Below are 23387 nucleotides of genomic sequence, written 5' to 3' on the forward strand. Positions count from 1 at the left end.
TGGCTTGATTGTTGTTTACAGTGATCATTATCAAACTTTGGAGCCATAAACAGCCTAGCCTGCAGTATAGTCAACAAATCTAAATTTGGACCTTTGCTGGGAGGGGAAAAAATGTTGGGGATCTCCGTACAGGAACGTCGAGACACTCTTTGCTAGGCTTTCTTTCATTGATTGTGTAGTGATGACTGTTCCAAAAGAAGTTTGTAATGTGTATGTAAATAACCTAGACATGAGTTGTTGATTTTAAAACAATCTCCCTTTTATTTTGACAGGCATTTGGAAATGCAAAGACAGCACATAACAACAACTCAAGTCGCTTTGGCAAATTCATTCAAGTGAATTACCAGGAGACAGGCACCGTGCGGGGGTAAGTGGCACAATCAGCAGTAGCTCAAGGTTTTGAATTTTAGAAGCATTGTCTGTACTGCTATTCTGACAGGCACTATTGGTAATATGTGACCTAGAAGGCTAACTGTCTGCTTTATATTTTAGACCCAGCTGTCATATTTTACACCTAATATAAAGATATGGGTATATCTGTACTGTGGTCACAGAAGTGACTGCCATGTAGTTTAGGGGTACCTGAGCTGACTTTTAGCTAGCTAGCTACTAATTTACCCTGGTGTTTCCATCACAGTATATGTGATTTAGCCTCTCAGCTCCAGTCGGTCATAACTGCAATTGGATAACCAAACCTCCATAATGAAAATATAAATTGTATTCCGTTTCTTTGTTCCAATTCAAACAATGGATTTATGTTCTTTAGCATTTAGATTACGCGATGTTTTGCCCTGGCTAAATAGCCCTGCTGTGGAGCAGGACAGACTAGACTGTCTAGGGTACCATACAGTGTAGCTATGTTTCTCCAGTATTTTGAACTTGCTGCCCTGGGACAAGCAGATGCACCCTTTTTACCCTCTCGCTTGTTTCCCAGGAGACAGATATCACTCCTTATTGTCTTGGGTACTGAAACACTGAGATTCTTTTATTTTTAAATGCTCTCTCAAAACAAAACCCAGCATCTATCTTTCTTATAATGATACGGTGGTAGTAATCGGGGGGGGCGGGAAATAACATTTCTCTTTTATTTCAAACAGAGCTAAATTGATTTGGCAATTTTCTTAAACACTTTTAATTTATGTAACACTTTTTCATAATGCATCTCAGCTGTGTGGTGCCAGCATCCATTGACAATTAGTGCATATCTGCAAATTGCAGTTTAGTATAATTCATCAGAAGAAATCTACCTCCTTTAGAAATTTCTTTCTTCAGTCTTTGGGAACATAAAATATTGGGGGTTTTCCCATATAAAGGTAGACTTTTGGGGTCGGTGCTAAATCTGTGTCTGTGCTGTATAGGCTGTTTGTTGTGATGTCTCTGTGATGACAGCTTATACTATACATCTGGTTTAATTGGTCTAGAAGGTGCAAATCTACCCTGCCTTTTGCTGTGATGTCTCCCACTGATACTCAACCAAGGTGCCATGGTGCCTTGAGACCCTTTCTGGGAATCCTTAAAAACATTCTGACTTGTTGTGGTCTTTTTGAATTTTTTGCAGCCAAAAATTGCTCTATTATTTTTCCAAAACCAAAGACCAAATGAAAAATAGGAACTGTCATTTTTCCAGGGATGCCTTGTGCCAGTTCAGGGGGTACGTTGGGTCTGAAAAGGTGGAGAATTAGCAATGTATATAAAAGTTATAGAAGCAAGAAGTGCAAATGTAACACTATTTTTTGCACATGCAGTTCTGGAAAATCACTGTTAGGTATTTGCTTATTGGAATGGCCAAGCTTAGAAAAGGCTGTAAACTTGACAGGCCGGATTGCATCAACCAGAGCCCCATGTTAAGCAAAGCAGTTGACTATATAGTTTTAAAGGCAAAGGGACTCAAGCAAATGATTAAAGTTAAGTACTTCAGAGCTGAAGAGGGGTCAAATGTGTTCATAACAAACAAGTTCTTATGCAAAGGTGCTTGCAGCATTTATAACCAAATTAAAACAATGAGCAGTATTTCAAGGACAGTTTGAACATTTATAAAACAAATGGTTCTGTCCTTCCTGTTTGTTCCTTTGGAGGGGAAAATCCTATCTATAAAAACACTGATGCAATACTAAATTTATGGAAAGGAAGTACTCAGTAGGGAGAAATTCCCAAAATGAAAGGTTTTTTTACACTCTTAATTTTAACACATTTTATTTGGGTATTTTGTGCTTCTGTATCCATGTTACATTAATTCACCCTAAACTTTCATGTAATTTTGTTTACCATAAAATGTGCCTACATCTGTTGCGTGGCAGAATTAAGACTGTGGGCCAGACCTCCACTCTTAGAAACTCCCCCTTTTGGAATGCTTAACCTTGTAAATTTTAATATTGTTAAAGGTCCAGATGGGTTAAAACACATAGCTGGGTTGCTTACTTTTTATGTTTAATTTGTTTTTCTTTTATTGTATCCTAACTAGAAAAGAGAGCCTTTCTCAGAGTTTGCCTGCTTTTAGAGTGTTTGTGCTGAGCAAGGAATAAAGGCCATAGCCTCCCTTTTCCTAGTCCATAGCACTAGCGTATGACCATAGCATCCCTTTTCCTAGTGGAGGCAGAAATGATGTTTTGGTTGGTTGCTCCTCTCTCAGCGCACACGCTCTAAACCAGGTACTACCTTTTTCATTGCCCCAGCAGCATTGCCAGCCTCACAGTGTCAAAAATCAAGAGACACTCTCTTATAAATCAAGAGATTTGGTATGTGAATCATGAGATGCTGTGTTCTAAACCCCTTTCCTCCTGGCTCCTCACATGCGGCCTGAGCAGCGCCCCCCTGCTTTCGGCTCCGGGCTCAGTGCTTACCTGGTAGGGCTCCCTGCACCCCTTTGCAGCTGAGTCCTGCTCCTGCCCAGGCTCCCGGGGACTTTACAGCTCTGGCTCAGTTGGGTGAGAGACGTACGAGAAGATTTGAGAGTTCTGTTGTAAGTTCATGAGTTGGACTTAATTTTACTTAAAAATTTCAACTCTCACGGTAATTTTGTGAGAGTTGGCATTACAGCTCCAAGCATAGACTCCACAAGGAATTTTATCTGAAAGAATAAATTGGTAAAACAAGAACCTGTGATTTAAGGACTACAAAAGGAATAGAAAGGAAACAGCAGAAAGAGCAAGTCTGTTTTATACTTTCTCATTGAGGATAAGTGACAAATCCTTCTAGGTGTCTCTCTAATACGCTTGAACATTAGTGGAATAGTACTGACTTTGCTATAGCACAAGCCCCATTTTTCTTCTCTGACTTTCGTAAATCTCAAAAGCATCATCCTGTTATTGATAGAGCCTGCTTCTCCTATGTAGTGCTGCAAACACTGCTACAAAGCATTCTGCTGCATGTGTCAGTGGCTTATTGTGAAGTCCCAGGAGAAAAGAAAAATTGCTGTGAGGACAGATTTCCAATTCATGTAATAATTACATTTGAATCCATTTTCTCAAACTGGAGGTAGTGGTAGAAAAGCATCTCTAAAAGCACCTTGTTATGACATACGGTATCCATACTTTTCTGACTGTAGCCATTGCATAATAACACAAAATTCCTGTACAAAGAATAGCTGTACGGTGAAAGGTGGTAGTAGTAGTAGTAATAATAATAATACGGGTTCTGATCCTGAAGTGAACATCTGCCTGGGAAGATGGCTTCATTCACATGTGTTTCTTTGCTGCATCAAGGCCTTAAAGGAGCTGGTGTTACTCTTAGGTGTAGATGGTTTGCAGGCAACTTTTGTTTTACTGGCTTTAGGTTAAATCAGTATCTTAGATTCTTTGGTTTCTTTCAGGAATTCCCTCTGCACTCACTGCCTTGGGCTCACTCATCAGATATCATGGATTTCATATCCATGTTAGTTTTGGCTTTGTATCAAACCAAAACCTCAAAAGCCAAACATAATATTGGACTTGTTCTGCCCAGGAAGAAATTTATACAACTAAGTGAAATAAGGCTAAAATACAAGTATGTCCTTTTTTGTATAGTAGAAGTCACAATAAGGCTGTGTTAGTTTAAGAACACTGGAGCAAAGAATATGTCTATGTGTATATGTATGTATGTATATTTTTTTTTTTTCTTTCAGAGCCTATGTTGAAAAGTATCTGCTGGAGAAATCCAGGCTAGTTTATCAGGAACACAATGAGCGGTAAGAGCCTATACTTTAAAAGTTTAGTAAGTTGATTCGGTGCATGGCACAGGTAGCTTTAAAATGCCGTTTTAATTGTAACTTCCGTATTTCACAGTCCTACATGTTATGCTAATTCAGTTTGTCAAAAAGTTACCTGTGCCTTGACAATATAATGTATAATTAATATAAAGGTGCAGTGCTCTGGTCAGCTGGATACTCAGGTTTAAAATCTCCTCATCGTGTGCTTCATAACATCAAAGGGAGAATAGACCACACAATGCCCACTTTTATATCTGTGGCGTACCAAAGATCTCGGTAGCTGCTATTAGAGTTCTACAAGCCCAAGTAGTATAAATTGTGCTCCTTCTGCATTATTTTGGGTCAAGGACTATCTATGAGTTGTACACAGCTTCTTACACAATAGAGGTCTGTCATCAGGCTATTAGGTGCTATGGTAATATGTATAATAAGTAGTAATAAAATTAAATCATTTTCTTTTGCCTAATCATGGCCTCTTTCAGAGCTAAGTTAGGGTTTTCAGAATTTTCAGCCCTCTCAGAGCTATATCAGTAGAGTTATTGATGCATTGTAAGGAAGCTCGTTGACATTTTGGATTAATGTATTAGTTACATGCATTTATCAAGCATCATCACATTGTCTAGGAGGTCTTTCATAAAATTATTCTTGGAGTAGCTGTGTCTTCAGAGAGTATAAAGGGCCTAATTCTCCAGTGTTCTGCACTTTGATCATTTATAGCAGTGGATGTAAGCAATAGTCTCAGCTGCTCCCTCTACCTAATATTGCTGCTGGTGTAAGACATGAAAGTCTGAGCTGTCACTGTAGGTAATTAAGTCTTTTTCCAATATAAAGCTTTGTAAATGAGGTCCAGGTCTTTTAAGTTGGATTTGGAGCTAGACAGGCAAATGTTATGAAGCAACAATGTGATATGCTTACATGGATTTTGGCTTAAATAGGATTGAGGAGCTGGATCCCATCTCAACACACTTGTATCTGTCAAGAGAGTAGAACCTGGTCAGGATGGGACAAAGGGACTAGGATGATGGAAGGCTATAAACTCTATAGAAGTTCTTCAACAGATGTGATTCTGCTACTATATATTCCCGAGACAGGCTGGGATATAATTACAGTTTTTTTAGTGTTGCTTAAGAAACTGGGAGGCTGCATATAGTATCTGATCTGTACTCATTCCACAGGTCTGTTGAACAGTCCAGACTTCCTAGGGAGAGATGCTTTATGCTCTCAGGAGATCTTGAAAGAAGAGTCTCGGGGGGGGTTTCCCCCCATACTCTCTCACTGTATATCCTCCTGCCCCTCCTATATCATATTTCAAATTTCTATCCCCTAACACGTGGCCCTTCCCTTTTGGCTTTCTTCTGTTTCCTCTTTTTATTCCCTGATTCTTTTCCAGACTGATTTCATAGCTCAAACCAAAAGTTCAAAAACCCATGCTTAACAGTTCATCCAAACAGTGATTCCGTTTGTCGCAAATCAACAAAGTTCTGAATGTAGCTTTCAAAGAAAAAAGCATAACAACCCCCCCATGTAATTTTTCCCAGTATCATCTACAGATTTTTTTAAAGTCTGTTTTAGAAGCTTGATAGTTTCATTCTTGAGGCTTTTGAATGTAAAAGTTTAGGACTGAAAGAAATGTGGGTTGTTGAGTTGCATGCCCTGCAGTTGACTTGACATAGTCCCTTTCATGAGCTTGATCTTGAACTCCACCTTAAATGCTTCACTGAGGTGGCTCAGGTATATCATGGAGATCATTGTTGCCATGGGTCCTAGTCTCCTGATCAGCATAGTTATCCTTTACACTTGTTCTAGGTTGAAGTTTTCTTTCTTAAACCCAGGTGTCCAGTATCGGGTTATGTCTCACCAGTGCCTCATACAGGGATAGCCATACTTGCCTATTTCTATGGAAATTGCAGATGCTTTGCCTTTTTCAAGGCTGTATCCTACTGGTCTTCCATAGTCATCTTATGATCAGCTAGAACACTGATCTCCCTTTCTCTCTCAGCCATTTCCATCTGCTTGAGGCAGAAATTCTTGTTATTGGTCCCTAAACACATGATCTTGCACTTTGCACTATTGAATTTCGTCCTGTTTAGTTACTACAGTCCCCAAAGTCACCTTTTTCTTCCTGCATTGATATTCAGATGCTACTCTCAACTTTGTGTCATCAGCAAATTTCATTAATGCACTCTTGATTTTGTGCCAAGGTTACTGATGGAAATATTAAATAAAATTAGTCCCAAGGCTGAACTCAGTAACCTCCCTGCAGCCCAATATCTCCCCGTTTGGCACAGCCTTGATCTATAAAGGTCTTCCGTGAGATAATTTCCCATAATATAATAACCATTTCTTCTCTAATTTTCTTGCCTTCTGCATATTTGTTTACACAGAGTTTTTATTTCATGTCAGCTTCAGGTTCCTTTTCCAGGTGATTTTCACATAAGTAATGTTTCATCTCTATCCATATACAAAAGGAGGTCATCTATTCATGTCACTAGTATTAGTTGGCTTGGTATGTGCAGACATGAAGCCTGAGGTCAGGGGCTCAGAATTTTGGGAGAACTTTGTGTGCAGTTAGAATTGGCTTATCGATAACTTATCAGAAACCCTCCCAAATAAAGGGAAGTTAGTAGCAGGGCAGCAGCGGCTGGATTTTCTGCAGTGAGCAATGATTCTTAGACTACAGGTCAGGCTACTTATGTTTTAAATTGCTGGTAGTTTGCCCCCTCTCAAAGACATCTTAATGATCCCGTCAGCATTGGGTCCCATCACACCTGGGGTTTTCAGCAGCCATTAATTAAAAGAAGTAAAAATTACAATCTCATGTGTCTGTTGTTTAATATACTTGATTGTTAGTGTCCATATGTTTGAACTGGGTGGTTAGAACTAAAGGCAAATCTGATCATTTATTTTTCAAGCTGTTTCACAGTTGAGTAGCCAGGGAGCTAGTGTAACCTTTTTTATAGTTTGTATAAACTGCTTTTGCTCTTTTTTTTTTCAATCAGTAGTAGCATTTTATTTCCCTACTTATCATTTTATTCCGTTCTATATCCTTTGCATTATCTAATTGTCACTCCCTTTCTCTCCCATCTTCTGATTTTTTTTTTTTTTTTTTTTTTTAAATTTAATTTAATTTAATTTTTTTTTTTTTTTTTTAGGGAATCCTCCATTCCCTTTCCTCTACTTATCCTCCCTTTTTTTGCGGCTCCCTAGGTCTTTGCCCCCCCCCACACTTTTTTTATTTTTTAAGTAAAAATCTTCCTTCCAGTGATTCTATAAGAGTAATAGAAAACATGAACACTTTTGCTGTACTTATTGTGGTCCCAAGAAGTCTATTGTGGGTATTTTTTTAGTTTTCCCTCACCTCACTTTTCCTTCAACTTATGGCTTTTACAAATAAGTTGTTCTTGTTACAGAGTATGCTGTTGGACATTAACTACAATTCAAAGCAGACAAATGGTATCAGAATCAGCTTGAGACTCTTAGGACAGCAGTATTATAGATTGTGTTCTGGTCTCTTGAAAAGTATTCTTCTTTTATTCATCCCTGGTGAGATTTGCAATGCTGTATGACTATACCTGTTCATTTTAAGAGACTAAGTAGGTATACCCCTTGCAAAATATTCTCAATAGCTTAAAGGCTGTACTCATTACAGATGGGCAGTTATCACAAACCTTTAAGTTTGCCTACACAGAGGGTGCATTAGTGTCAATGAGTTGGTGTCTTTACTTGTCTGTATTTTATTTGGTAGCTAAATAGCTACAAAAATGGATATACAGTTCATTAAATGTATAATTTCCTTAACTGAATAAAAGATTGCTAGTCCCAATTGGTTACTTGCTGCCTTCTTGGTAACAAGCAGCCCTTACCTGCATACTGGTTAAGTGCCTAGGAACCCTCTGCTAAATTGGTGAAATTGATAAGGAGCTGTCAATTTTAAGGCTGCTTTTAAAAATAATTTTTTTTAGAATTTTTTTGTGCAAATTTCTAGTCAGTCTAATAAAAGATATCACCTTTACCATGAGTTCTGACTCATTTAAAAGCATAGGGTTCTCTGAGAAGCAAGGAACCCTAATGAAGTGTGAAAAGCTTAGCTCAGGCTCTTCGTATAGATGATGAGCACTATTTTCTTTAAGTTGGTGTAAGTGCATGCTCCACGTAAGTATGCTGGCCAAGAACTGAAAAAAGGTTGTGTGCCCTTAAATGCAGTATGCTGTATTTAGAATCATAACAACAGTATTAACTCTTGCTCAGGGAAATAACGTGAAATAAAAGTAAGTGCTGTAAACTTTGATCTGATGGTCAACTTCTCTCATCCATGTGGAGGATCTTAGCTTTGTGTTCTGTTGTTTCCCTGCATGGACAGTCTTTACAGATTTTACTGGGGAAAGGTGCACATATAATGAGGCCAGTCAGTAGCAGATTGCTGTCCTGAATCTTCAAAAGAAGAACATTAGTCTTCATGTGCTGGTGAGACATTTGATAAGGCCAGCTATTTTTACATACAGATGGCTAGATACACCTCGAAGGTAGCCATCTGCACATCCTCTTGAACTTTCAAAGTGGCCTAAGGATGCTAGGTGCCTGAATTTTGTTTGAAAATCAGTGGGAATTGGGCACCAAACATCAGCTGGGTCCTTTATAAATCACAGTATATGTGTTCGAACTATAAGCAACTGTGAGTACTTGTATTTGAAAATTAGGTTCTTAGTACATATGTGTGTTTCTGTGCCCAGTGCTAACACTGCTTTTGAAGGTTAACATCATTTTTATTCATTACCAGGAACTACCATGTGTTTTATTACCTCCTGGCAGGAGCGAGTGAGGAAGAAAGATCTGCATTCCACCTTAAACAACCTGAGGAGTATCATTACCTCAATCAGGTGGGAATAGATAGGCAGCTCTGGGGATGACAGCTTTTTTTTAAAAAGGAGTTGCTTAATATTTAGCTTTGGGATGGTGGACTGGTCTCTTTTAATGACATGCTGTTTTCTATACTGATGATACTGAATGTGAATATAGAAAATAATCTAAATGGTAGACTTTATGATCTCTGGCTTTTGGAGTCTGTGATGGGAAATCATTTTTTGTCCTTTTTCAAGTATTGGAAATGGGATAGTTTTGCTGCTTGCCTTTGCTTAAGCAAGGTACATCTCTTAAAGGGTTTATAGTAATCTTTTACCTGCTGCCTCATGAATGTTGTTACCAATTAATACTTGTCTTCTGTCTAGTTTTGTTTAGATAGAGATATGTCCATCTCTTACCAATGGGTCTGTAGGATATAATGTTGCATGATGTAGTCATAATTTTTAACTTCATGGCTGTCTGGCAGCATGACTGTCTTGTAGCTTAACAATGCAACAAGCCTAATATAAACCAAATGTGGAAACTCCCATAAATTTTAAATGAGTGAGATACTATGGAGTTACTCAGTTTGCACAACAGAAAACATAATTGACAGTAAAGATTTTGGGTTGTTTTTTGGCACTTATGTGTTACCAGGAAAGACATTAGGTCCCACAAATGCTAATGGAGTTTTCACATTAAAATCTTGCATGTCACTAGTTATTAGATCTCTTCACCTCCTTGTTCTGATTTGTCCTTTTATTTCCTGAAGTTGAGATCACATGCAGTATAAATTAGTTTCTTCATTGGCTACTAATAAAGACTAATTTGCCTGTCTTAGATTTCTAATTAGCGTTAAAGATGTAAACACAGTGTGCTGCAAGTAATCTGTTAAGCTTTTTAAAAAATGTAAAAGGTTGACTTCATAATATAGCATTAACTCTCCAGAAGTGTCATAACTTTTAAAGACCTTGAAAAAATCTGTCAAAGTCAAAATACAATGTTATAATGATTACCTCCTGCATCTAATGACATTAAGAATTTCACACCATTGAATAAGCAAATAGGAAGTTAAAGCTTAAGGCATTTGCTCTATTAAATACTGTGTTGGTGCTTAAGTGTAGCAGAGGTTTGAGAATAGTGTGCGTTCTGTATGCACCATCTGTGCTGCAATTTTGAAGCGTGAGAGAGCCAAGATAGTTTTGGATAGAATGTTTTCTCACTTCCGTTGGTTTTGTTGGATAGTCTTAATACCTCCATATTTTTGTAAAACAGCCTTTTCTATTTCATTCCTTTAATTTTTTCAAGGTAATAAAATAGAGGTCAAAACATTTAAAACTAAAAGTCAAAACAGAAGAGCCTGATGTGTTGGGTAAGCAAAAGGCAGCGATCTTTATGATGAAAGCATCCATTTTTCATCCTTCCTTAAAGGAACATGGATATAAATAGAGTTGTATGGAGATTCCACGTGCATCTCAGTTAATTATGGAAGCAGATTCTATGCTTAGTTCAGCAGGAATATTTGGTTTGACATGATTGGCTTAGATAGGTATATGGGTAGAGAGAGATTTTTACCAGTGCGGATCTATATGAAACTGGCTCATTTAGAATGATTAAGCATAGTGTTTCAGGCCAGTGCCTTCCATCTATGGTGTAGCAACAACCTTCCAATGGTAACAATGAAAAATAGAGAGAGATGGGAAATAGGAAGATGAGGATTGTTGAAGAAATGTATGGAAATATGAAAAGACAAGGCAACAGGATCAGCTCTGAACACTTTCCTATTAACAGAAGAATTTCTTAAAGATGCCTTAGAATCCTCTACTGTGAAAGGGGATGAGGAGAGAGGAAAGAGATTAACAATTACTGACTGGAAAAAAAACAAGTGAAGTTAAAAAAGCAAAGCTTTTATTTCTACCTTTTTTTTTTTGCCCATGGTGGGGTGAGCCCACACTGGGGTGAGCCAAATAAAACAGTATTTTGTTTGGAGGGTGAGAGCTGGGGCATACTGGCAGAGTGATTAAGATGTCCTACCATACAACTCCAGAAGGCATGAGCTTGAAACCTCTCTGACTCCTGAGGAAGGCTGCCCCTCTCTCCACCTGCTCCAGTCAACCCAGCTGCAAATTGGTACCTGATTATTTAGTTTAGCGAGTCAGAAGTAGTCAAATATGCTGTTAGCTAAGTCCCCAAATTGTGTGCCCTTGCCTGTAGAAACAGGTGCTGCTTAGCCAGGTGGGCCTTGTGGCTTAGCCTTATCTTGGCACTTAACTAAGGGGTGACAGATTACTTGAACAATAGATCCTCTAAACATTTTAAATGTCCAATATTCAAAGGGCCTTTCAGTTTGAGAAAAGAAATTAAAAAAACATTTACAGTTTCCTCTCAGGTCTGACTTGGCCTACCATTCAAATATGCTTTTATTTGAATGTTCACCTTGCGGTCTTACAAGGTATACTGAATAATACCAGGGAGTATCCTCATTGAATCAGCACCTTGCAAGACTGGGTCCTTAATTAGTCTAATTTCCACAACAGAATGTATTGTACCACATTTCTGCCCTTGGACTGCTTTCTTCCTCCTGTGTTTAGTCCTAAGAATCTCCATGTTTTCCCTTCTCCAAACAGTTTTTCTAATCTCATCGTTGTCTTTTTGGCCAACGAGGACATTGAATGAATGCATAAATAAAGAAATGTGGTCTTTTTTAGAAGCTCTTCAATGTAGCTTTATCATTGGTCATGGGAATATGTTTTGGCAACATGTATCACTTTCCAGAGCCTGCGGTAAAAGGAATGAAAACTAGACCTTGGTCTCCAGCATAGCTGGGCAGATAACTCTGTAGCTAAGCCAGTGGCTCCCATTATGATAGACAAATTTGTATTTGTAATATCTTTACAAATTCTGCACGTGTTTAAAGAATTAGAAGTATAGATCAGAGTATGATAAATGTGGCAAATAATTCCTACAACCTGAAATACTTTCTTACATTTAAAAAAAAAATGTTATGATTATATGCAAAATCTTTGCTGACTTTGCAAGTAACTTTGCATTGTTCCTGTCTCAGATACCAGAGAGAGGGAGATATGTTTGGTTTGAATGCTGTTTAACTCAATTTGCCTTGCTTTCAGATGACAAAGAAACCTCTCAGACAGAGCTGGGATGATTATTACTATGACTCTGAGCCGGTCAGTACAAGTACATGCGCATTCTGTGTTGCTGGTGTAGGGTGCTACTTTGCTCACTTGAATCTTGGCTACACCAAGACACAGGGAGAAAGCAAAACTGAATGAGTTTAAAACAGAACCACCAAAAACATTAGCCAGATTTTCCCTTCATTGAGACTGCTTGCATCTTCATATTACATTGGAACAGATCTTTACAATGCTTTTTTTTTTTTTTTGGTCATTGTCATCTGGGAAGTGTTATTTAATAGATTAGCTATAGATTGGATATACCTACCTAATTTTAACCAATTATATGTTGGATGACTTTATCCAAAGTGTAATACACTCCAGTAGGTGACTTCATAGAATATCTATTATGTACACATTTGTGTGGTAATACAATATCTTGTATGTGAAAATAGAACAATATTTTAATTCAGTTTCAATGAACTGCAAATCAAGGTTTTAAATAAACTACTGTTGAAAGATTATTTGTTTGTTTTCTTGTCCATTCAGAATGGCGGCGGCAGCACATTTTTTATCCAATGTGTTGCACAAAAACAATATACCCAGTGTGAGAAAATGGTCTTCGAGTTTAATTTCAAGTGCGAACAGATCCTTATTTAAAGTAACTACGCTCATTTTATCTGAAAGAAGACAGCTCAATAGCAACACCTTTCTAAATGTATATGACCAAAAAAAGAAAGAGTGAAGGTTTTCTTTCCTGTATGCAATTACGTGATGTGACAAAGGCTCAGTTTAGAAATACGCTTTTGGCTTGTGTGGCCTGTAAATGTGTCTTTGTGGTGTTCTTTGTCAGTTTGGTCTTGCATCTAAAAGCATGTTCCAAGTCTAATTGCATGATATTGTTGCTAATTCTCTGCTTACTTAATGTCTACCAAACTTCTAGAAATGAAGGGTATCATATATCATTGTGTAGATATATATATAGAAAAATGAAAGCAAGACTTATTCACTGTGCACTGTCTCTACTGTTAAGACTTTAAAAGTTTTAATATTAAATTAGTGTTCTGGAAAGGGGGGAATATCTTCTCCAAATAATATACTGGCAGTTTCAGAGAACTGTTGGATTCTAGCAATCAACTAATTGTATTCTAGGCCCCCTCTACACATTGCATGTATTACAAAATTAGCTGGTTAATTGTGCAATCAATTTAGGCTAGATACACGTGCAAAGTAACCCAAAAGGTCCATCCAGTTATAAAGTTAGAGTTGGTAAATGTGTAATAACTTTATAGCTGGTTCCTATCCAGCTTTAATTTACACGTATAGCAGGGTCTATGCCCCTATGATTGGGGCAGCTGACTGGGCTCCTAGCCTCAGGGGTGCATCATAAGCTGCCAGGGCAAGGAATTGCACAGCTGCTAGGATATTGAACCTGGGCTCCCCTTGCACCAGCAATAAGGTGTGATAGGATCTGATGCTGGATCCCACAGTTGTGCCTCCTGCCATGCATGGTTGCGTGGATCACGCATCAGATCCTGTTATGCCTCTACCTGAACATTTGGAGGGGCCCTAGAAAGCGTAAGAGAGGCTGAATAAGATGTTCTCTTTACCTCCCAGCAGGGCTAGTAATGAACAATTTAATAAGGCAAGCTGTTGCAGACCCAGGAAATTCAGCATTGCATTGCCCATTTTTGAGCAGCAAAATGTTGTTTATAATTACATGTTAGGTATTTCCTTAATTCTGTATTTCTTTTTTTCCTCTTTTGTCAGTGTACTGGAATAACACTACAGAATAGAGAGAGAGCGAGAGAGAGTGCGAGCGCACGCGCATGGAATTCTTACTAACACAGCGCTTGTTCACTATTAGATTCTGGAGTCTATCCTGTGACCTTGCTGGGACTACAGGGATTTAAAACAAAAAAAAGAAGCACTCTATTATCACACAATGTGAAGAAGTGCATTATATTATTTTAACTTTTAAGCGGAAGTGTATGAATTGTCTCAACTTACTTTAGTAAGCAGGGCACTTGGCTTGTCATGCCAAAGTTGAAAAAGTTCAGAAAGTAATTGCATAAACAGAATACTGATGACTGGATTGATTGGCACACAGATGTTTGTTCTTTTCACATTTGTCTACCATAATAGTATGAATGTTCTAGATTTATAGATGTCCACTGTGAAAAAAGAAGATAAACTGTGGCGACATACTGGAGATGAAATAGTGTACAGAACGAGCATCTGCTTTTAAGTCAGTGATTTGCAAGAAGCCTTTCCATATGGGTTAATGAGCGTGGTAATTGTTATGTAAATTGTTAACCAGATTGCCTTTGGCTTTGCAGGTATTGCTTCTCAGTTAGCTGTGGTAGTTGCAGTATTAACTTTTGCTCTAATTTCAAAGAGGTGAAGTCATATGATAAGATTGTCCAATGGGATGTAAGCATTTCAGTTTGTTTAGTGATTTTTTTTTATTTGTTTTTAAATTCCCTTGACACATCTCAGTCCTGGAAATTAAATGCATGTATTTGACTGTGGCTCCCAAGTTCAGCATAGGCAAGATTAAAAAAGCTTCCTCAAATTATCTTCAAACATTATTTAGACAAAGAAATTTACCCTTGTTGGTTTATTGGTTCCTTAATCTTTATTCCTTCATTTATTTATGATTTGTGCATTGAGTCTGCCAACAGGAAGCCAATTCTCATACTGATTTTTTTTTTTTTTTTTCTTCTGATGCAGGCATTTGTTCATTAGATATTTGACTAAGTTTAACAGTTTGCTTTCTGCAGTTTACTAGACAGCCACTAGTTACCAATGACTTTTGGTTGCTATCACTCTTGGCCAAGGTCAAACTGCTGTTGTAAAGGTGAAAGCGTTTGAATCCCATTTCTGACGCATTGGACTACAATGAGTTGCTCTCATTGCTTCTTTTTTTTCATTTATTGTGTTGAAGTACACCATTTATTGAATTGGATATCAATGCATAAATCCATTCAGAACCAAAAAGGAATCTATCTGCTTGTGCTTGGTTATCAATTGAGTTCAGCACAAAAGTAGAAAATCCTAATGGAATGCAAATAGATTTTTCTAATAAACTAAAACTTAAAGCCTGCCCATATTACTTTCGCATTAGGTTTTAAATCCGCTGTTTAAACCCACTTACTGTTAATCAGTTATTTTTATAAATTCACTTTGTCACTATAATATTGTTTTGCTGATTGTTGTGCACAGGGCCGGTTGAAACCGATGTTAACAACCATTTTCCAGCTGAACAGGATTTATAACAATTAGGTTGAACATCACCCAGTTTTAGTTATGGAGAACCAGATACGCCACAGAATATTGCCTCATGCCTGTATGTTTGGGTTGCTTATAAGATTTAAAATACAGGTGCTTTTCTTTTATGATAAATCGGTATTAGTCCAAAACAATAATCCTGTTAAGTAATGGGGGGGAAAGGGGAAAGCCTCATCTCCTTAAAGGAGAATTTCAGTGAATTGACTGTGAAAGTTTATCTGTATTTACCTACTGACAATGAAATTACAGCTTCATGCTCTGTGTTGTAAGTGAGCATGAGACTATGTGAGCTCCATGTACTAGTCATTATCATGTGTCAATTTGATGCCAGTCCAGTGATATTTCCCATGCTAGTTGTTTAGCCATTTTTGGTTTGTTTTTCAAAACTGTGCATTCAAATTGTGTGGACACTTAAATATTCAGGTAATTTGATTTGCATGCAAATTATTAACACTGACGATATGTGCGCACAACTCTGACCTGTATTGGCAGTTAGCTTAATTGCAGATGCTGTTTTGAACAAGCCTTTATTTTATGCACACTCAAACTATAAATTACACTAAGATTTCAAATTTCCTTTCATCTAGCATTTCCAGGGCACCAACTAAAAATAACTTGCATTCAAACATCTTCAGTATGCAGCAATCCAGAATTCATTATTCTAACCCCAGAAAATTAACCAGTTGATTTTAATTTTAAAAGTGCATTTGAGAGAAAGCTTTATGTATTTTTTTAATGGAATTCTTCACATTCTGTAAGGGGTGTCAGTCACATTAAGAAATTTGCTAATAGGAAATCAGCCTCTGAATCAGTGCACTAGCTATTTGCTCCAACTCTCTGTGTGGATACTCTTAGGCCATGTCTATAACTTGTCTGCCAAATCCTGGGGCACAGCTGAGAAACAAACCTGCCCCCATTCTTTCTGCTTTATATATGCCCAGCAGTTCGGTGTATGGTTGCCAACTCTGACTCAAGCTATTCTAGGAGATTTTTTTCCCCCACTATGTGACATAATGTAATTAATTGTACTGTTCAAGCTGTTCACAATATAAATCTCCCAGATTGCTTTCAGTAGTCACGGGGTGTCGATGCAAGTCCACTAGACTCCTGGCCAATCTGGGAGGGTTGGCAACCTTAGTTAGGGGGTGCAAAGGCTTAGAGCAGTATTGGGCCTGTGCCATGAGAGAGCTGGAGAGCAATGCTGGGGTGCTTGCTCAGGACTGTTTTAAGCCACCTAATTGCTGAGCGTGAGCAGTCAGGGCTTTTTTACATGAAGTATTTTGCTCCATTTTCAAAGGCCCTCTTAATGTTCACTGGACATCCACAGGGGCATTCAGTGAAGAGCAATCAATGTAGTGTAAATTCACACCCTAGCTTTACTGCACACTCAATTCCTCGTGTAGACAAGGCCTTCTCAAAGTGCTTGCTCAGTTAAAATGTCACAGCTCATTTGTTGTTTTAGAGAGACTTAAGGCAGGGTGGAAGAAAAGGCTTCTCTGCCTGAGGGCATCATTCAAAATAGCTTTTACAGAATTAACTATTCCACACTATCTTTCTTTGTGTATGTTCTTATTTTGTATTGAAAGTACCTTGGTATGGTTTAGGTTAGGGAGTGGATCAAACTTACAAGGTGAGTTTGTCCACACAGGAGTTAGTACAGAATAGCTATACTTAGTTATTAGCTATAATTAGCTGTATGTAAAATCCAGGCAGCAGACTGGAAATATTCTAGTCATTGATAGAAAAGCATGGAAAGTGCCAAATGGGATTTACGTAATGCTGGATTGTCCATCCACACACATTCTGGACTTCATTTTTATTAATTCTTCATCTTTGTGTTTGAATCAAACAGGATTGCTTCTCTGTTGAAGGGGAAGATTTGAAGCATGACTTTGAGCGCTTACAGCTGGCCATGGAGATGGTGGGGTTTCTTCCCAAGACTCGCAGGCAGTGAGTTCATCTTCCAGTTTAACAGCATGCATAATGAGCAAGAAAATATGTCTCATTCACAGCAATGTGACTCTGTTGTGTCCAATGTAACTTAGATTGCTGATGTGACAGGGAGTAATGATATTTGACAATTCATATATTAAAGGACTAAACAAAATTTCAAGATGTAAGCAGAAGTGATCTGGTCTGTGCAAATTGGACCTTGAAGTATTTTTGAATTGCTTGTGAATGTAAATGCCTAATTCTGAACGTCTTGAATTCAAATGACAATTCATTCAGAAATCCTGTCTCTGACCTTTTATATATGTTTAATTTTTAACCTTTGGATTCAGATTGTGTACAAATGTGGATAGTGTAGCAGGCTTTTTCTAGAAGCCTTGAGAAGACTGTGTTGAAACAGTTGATCCAAATCTGTTTGAAAAAGTGCTCATCAATCTGGTCATAAAGCAATAAAGGAATGAGATGGCAGCCTTTATCAGGCTACAAAAAGTCCATCTAGTTTGGATAGGGTTTTTCTTTAAGAAAAACTGAAAAATAATTATCAGTGATTATCAAATTAACATAATAGGAACCATTGAACTATTATAGAAATCATGCAAGTGTGGGGAGGATGACAACTTTGTCTTGTTATACTCTTAAATTAAGTTAATTCCATTTGATACCTCGCTTATCACCCAATGTAAGCGATGATGTTTAACATTTAAAAAATAAACTGATTGCAGTTAATGTAAATGTTAATGTAACTTTTAAAAGGTATTTTTCTGGGTCTAGCAAAGTTAAATAGGAGGCAAGCTTAAAAACCCTTGCCAATACGGTGTGCAACTTTGACCATCCTGTACATAGACCTTCCAAATAACCATTTTTTACCCCAAGTATTAGAAATTAGTTGATGCTGTAAAGCTAGTTTATCTCATGCTTCCTAAACAAGTGTAAAAACCACAGCATTGCCAAGAAAGGAGAGAAGGCTGTTGTAGTTTTTGCCCCAGCCTACCTCCATTCTCCCTCCTCCACAATACCCATATGTTTGCAGAGAAACTCCTTGTTCGTGCGCACATTCAGTCTTGTACCTTCATCTCTTTGACTGCATTGGCCTAACAAGTAGGTTCTCTGCTCTGGGTAGTAGTGTTGGCAGTGGCTGCCATATTGTGCAGCCCCTCAAAGTCATCAACAAGGGTCAGGGCTGGAGCCTTAGTCACCCCCCGCCCTGGGTGGTTTACAGTATGATTTGATGCCTGCAGAGCCGTCCCTTGTGGGGAGTGAATCAGGGTGACCGCCCTGGGCCCCGTACTTTGGGGGACCCTGCAAACAGCACCATTGGCACGTGCTGTGGGTGCCACCACCCTGTACAGCCACTGGCTTCATGCTCCGGCTGCTCACTCCCCCCACCAGGCTGTTATGCCCCGGGCCCTGCACGCCCCCAGGGGCAGCTCTGGATGCATGTTTTCAAACAAACAAAGATGACAATAGATCTGTACTTCATAAACATGGTGTTCCAGTCGACACAACTCCTTAGTACAACAGAAACGAACTACTGCTAAATTGGACCGTGTTGTTCTGATTATAAGTTGACCATTTTTCTTCGAGAACCATAAAATCACATTAGACTTACATGCAGGGTTGACCTACAGTCAGGCCCCAGACCTTTGTGATTGCAGTAGTTGTGTACATGCAATAAAAATATCAAATTGGATTTTTTTCAATGAAGGTTTTATGATGTTTTTAGTTCATTTAACCGATTCTGTGGGATTTTGGAAAGGCAGTAGGACTTTGAAGACTTAATTTATAGCTATCAACTTATTTGGAAGAGAGACAGGTTTTTTTTTTTTTTTTCTTAAAACGAACCTGGAAATATGGGAGCATGTTATCTCCAGGGTTGACTTATAATTGGAACAATACAGTATTCAGTAGCTTCCTGTATTCTGTGCCTAGATGACTCCTTGTGCATCACACAGTGGGCTTGGTGACAATTTTTTTTTAGGGATTGGTCTACACAGGGAAATTATCACACAGTAAGCTAGTAAACAATTAGAGCAAGTTTCCATCCATTAGGAGTGTCCATATGGAACATGTAGTACACTGTGGATTCACACACTAGCTTTTACTGCACAATAACTTCTCTACATAATATCTGTCATATGTGAACTCTGCAAAAAGTTGGAGAGTTTAATTGGCAGACAGGGTTCTTTGGGTAAAACTGATATCTTTTATTAGACCAACTAAATCGTTGGAAAACTTTTTTGCTTAGTAAGCTTTTGGGTTTAAAAACCCTTTGTCAGGCCGAGGAAGCATCTGCAGTTGGTATGTGCTCTTCCTGGATGGAATGAATAGTAAGTAAAGAGGCCAGAGGCTGATATGCATGCAAGAAAACAGTAGTTTATTAAACTTGTAAATATATACATATAGTTGTAATTTTCCTGTTAATAAAGTGTTTCAAGTTAATAAAACATCTTCAGTGTTTAAAAGTAAGAGTAGTTGAGCTTTGTGGATTTGCTTTTTCCAAAAAATGGGTAATAACATTAGGTTGAGACAGCTATAAAGAAAACAAAGCAATTAAAAAAGTGTGTCCTTAAAGAAGTGCCTGCCAAAACCAGCCATGGGTTTCTCTGTTTGTTGTCCTTATAAATAATTAACTCTTATAGCTAATAGCACTCTTCATATCTTGATCTCAAACCCTCAAAAAAGGAAGTCATTATCACGATCCCTGTTTTACACTTTGGAAAGCAAGACACAAAGTGGTTGAAGTTGCCATGCCCAAGCAGGCAGTGGTGGAGCCAGAAATAACACCAGGTTCCTGAATCCAGTGCCCTGTCCAGGCCTGAAGCCGTGTTGTCTGCCCTGAGTTCCATGTCGGATGTATCCAATTATAAACCTGAAAAGATTTGTTCAGTAGCTACTATCGCCACAAATCCAACTAGGTAGTTGAAAGCCAATCTGGGTTTTTTCTTCATTGTGTTACATCTCCAACAGAAATTAACCTCATACAATATTTAGCATGGCACATTAAATGGATTACACATTACCTGGTAGATCTCAAAGCAGTTAATGAACAATCATAATCAAAAAGGGATGTTCCTAGTGAGTCCAGCGAGGATATAATTTTGGCCCAGTGCTATTCAATATCTTTTTATCAATGGGATAGAAGTTAAAAATAGAAAAGTATTTCTAGGGAAGTTTGTCATTAATACACAGATTGGTTAAGTAGCCATTAATATGTAGGGAAGGCTGTTTATACAGAACATTCTCATTTGTTTTGTTCACTGGAGTTATTAAAATAATGAGGATTTTAATTCGGTTGTTCCGTGTCATTTATGCAGAAACAAACTGTAGATTAGCTTTACAGGATGTGGGACTGTGAGCCTATTTAAAACTGAACCCAAATTTATAGCCTCTACAGAAATGACTCAGTGAGAAGCTATAGCCTTTCTGGTGGAGAAAATTAAACCAACTGATTATAATAGCCTTAATATTGAATTCAGCAGGAATGGATTTATAAACCCAAGTTTTGCTCTCTGATGTTTACACAGGGTCACAGCCCTCATTGGGGTTGCACACTTTTAGCAGTAGTTACCTTGTAATGGGAATGTGTTGACCATTTTTACTGATGCACAAAAGTAGAATTAAATTCCATTCTATTATGTATGGAAAATATGCACAGCTAGTAGGAATGAAAAACAGGGCATGGAAGTTAGCCACTACTAGATGGTCAAAAAGGACAGACATAGGGGTAACAGTGTATTGGGGGAGGGAGGGAGGGAGAAGGTCATTTTAAAATTATTTCAATCATTTTTCAGAATGAAGTTCCATTTTAAAAGAAATAATTTTTCCATCTCAATATGCAAAGTATAAATAGAGCACCGGTGCTTTTGCATATGGAATCAGGTCGAATGTCCTTCTGTTTCTCTCTAAGAAGTGGGTTGCCAGACCTGTTTTGTCCCCTTCCCGTCTCCCTCCCTGTTGTAACATGAAGGCATGTCATGGAACCATTGGTGTAGTGAATTGAACTGGAGGCTGGGATTTGGTTGAGCTGGCCTCTCTTGCTCAGGGGTGCCATTACTTAAGTGGCTTAAGAATAATTTTAAAAAAAAAATGTAAGCCATATTATTGGGAAAGCCATTTTTAAGTCTTCAGTGAAAACTGGGCCTTAGATGACTCAACATTGATATTTATTTTGAGTAGACACTTTTAGAAATGCTAGCAGAAACTGTCTGGCTCAGTCCTCCTGATTTGTAAACAGGGCACATGATGGTAATTTAATTGCTTTGAGATCTAGTCATGAGAAGTAATAAAATGCTGGACTAGAATTTAAACAGACATAGCAAACCATACATAAGTATTACAGACAGAAGGATGCTTAACACTGCCTCTATTTTTAGATAATTTTTTAATGGGAATACATTTTGAGGAGTGTTTTATGGCAGTGTTTTGGCAGTTTTTCTTTTAGGTCTCACTACACTAGAATTTTGCCAACAAATGCCATTGCAAGGTTGTTAACACTAGTCTTTGTTCCATGAGAACAGATTTTATTTCTTTTTTAGCATTATGGGGGAAGAACAACACCACAAACGTATTTTAATTCTTTTTTTCCAGAATTTTCTCTCTCTTATCTGCAATACTACACCTGGGTAATATTTGTTACAAGAAGAAAACGTATCGGGATGATTCTATAGACATTTGTAATCCTGAAGTTCTACCTGTTGTCTCAGAGCTACTGGAGGTAAGCCGTCACTTTTCTTTTCACACTGTTCATTTCATTCCTCTTTCACGGTGAATTTTTAGTTTTGAATACTACTTGTTTCAAATGTCAGAGATGTGGCGCCTCCATATTGGGCTAACATTTAGTACTGGCAATTCTAGCTGCTTTCATTGTCAGTGAAGGGCTGTTGTACTTCGTAAATCAAGTTATTTCTTTTCATTCTTTTGATGTCTGTACGTTTGTTTCTGTGTAACGTGTTTCCTGGATTTAGATACCCTGAAAAGACCTCAGAGATGCTCTTCTTATCAATAACATTAAAGGAATAGCAAAATAGCAATAGGGGAGAGAAGCCTCCATTCAACCTGGATATTCATTTTGAGTAAATACTTTTTGAAATGTAGGATATAAACTAGGGGTGGGCAATATGGTGGATCTGGCTAGTGGTTGGACTCCATTTCCCAACAGCCCTGCCTATGTTGCTGCAGCCGGTTTCCATGGAGACCAGCCCCAGCAGCACTGGCAGGGCATGCTGCTCCAGGGCTGGGGCTGGGATCTTGCGGTGGTCCAGAGCCGGGGCAGAGCCATGGTCCGCTGGCTGCACATCCCTGCCCAGGGTGTGTGGGCAGCAGATTGCAGCTCTGCTGCAAGTCCAGACCATGCTGTCACTGCTAAAGTGTCCTGGCCGCAGAGCAGCTCCCTGCCCAGCCACGTGTCCTGCCAGTGCTGCTAGGGCTGTTCTCCAATGCTATGACTCTCAGAGGCCTGTTACTGCTGGAGTCTCCATGAAAACTGACTGCAGCGGTGTGGGCAGGGGCTGCTTGGAAATGGAGTCCACTGCTGGCCTTATCTGGCCTGCATGCTGGACTTTGCCTGCTCCTGGTATAAAACATGTGTGGTTTAGTCGTCCTGATTTGCAAACAGTGTATATGATGATAATAAATTGTTTTGGGATCTTGTGGTGAAAAATATCTATATAAGGTGCAAAGTATTCATAAGCACTGCTGCCAATAGGATGCTTAACATTGCAGTCTTCTAACATTGCATTCTAACATTGCCAGATGGCAAAAAAGCTTGCCTGGATTTGTTTCTGTTCTTAATGATCTAAAAGCAGCTGGGGTGTTTAACAAATCCTAAAGTGCACACTTAAGTGACAGATTTTAAGTGAGTTATGCAGCCGTTGTCTTTATCCTCTAGCTGTTCCCCTAAGCTAACATCATCACTTCAATCTTGTCTTTGTTGAGCCTCAACCAAGTGAGGCTTCCATATCCTGTTCTCCCCCAAATAGTAATTAAGACACTCA

General features: G+C 38.4%; 1 protein-coding gene across 7 annotated transcripts in view; it reads left to right on the plus strand.

The window, feature by feature from the left end:
* The window catches only part of MYO9A (myosin IXA), a 394408-nt gene that overhangs the window by 176747 nt on the left and 194274 nt on the right, over positions 1-23387 (plus strand). For 6 of the 7 annotated variants that reach the window (XM_090030154.1, XM_090030158.1, XM_090030161.1 and 3 more), the window contains exons 3-8: positions 273-367; positions 4100-4162; positions 8961-9060; positions 12151-12207; positions 17297-17394; positions 21982-22108. In XM_090030154.1, coding sequence (XP_089886280.1) covers positions 273-367; positions 4100-4162; positions 8961-9060; positions 12151-12207; positions 17297-17394; positions 21982-22108 — 540 coding nt within the window. The remainder of the gene's footprint in view (positions 1-272; positions 368-4099; positions 4163-8960; positions 9061-12150; positions 12208-17296; positions 17395-21981; positions 22109-23387) is intronic. The other variant, XM_090030159.1, reaches the window with a different exon arrangement.

Source organism: Crocodylus siamensis, chromosome 15 (genome assembly GCF_052110815.1).
Source record: "Crocodylus siamensis isolate JL-2025a chromosome 15, ASM5211081v1, whole genome shotgun sequence".
Classification (NCBI taxonomy): Eukaryota; Metazoa; Chordata; order Crocodylia; family Crocodylidae; genus Crocodylus; species Crocodylus siamensis.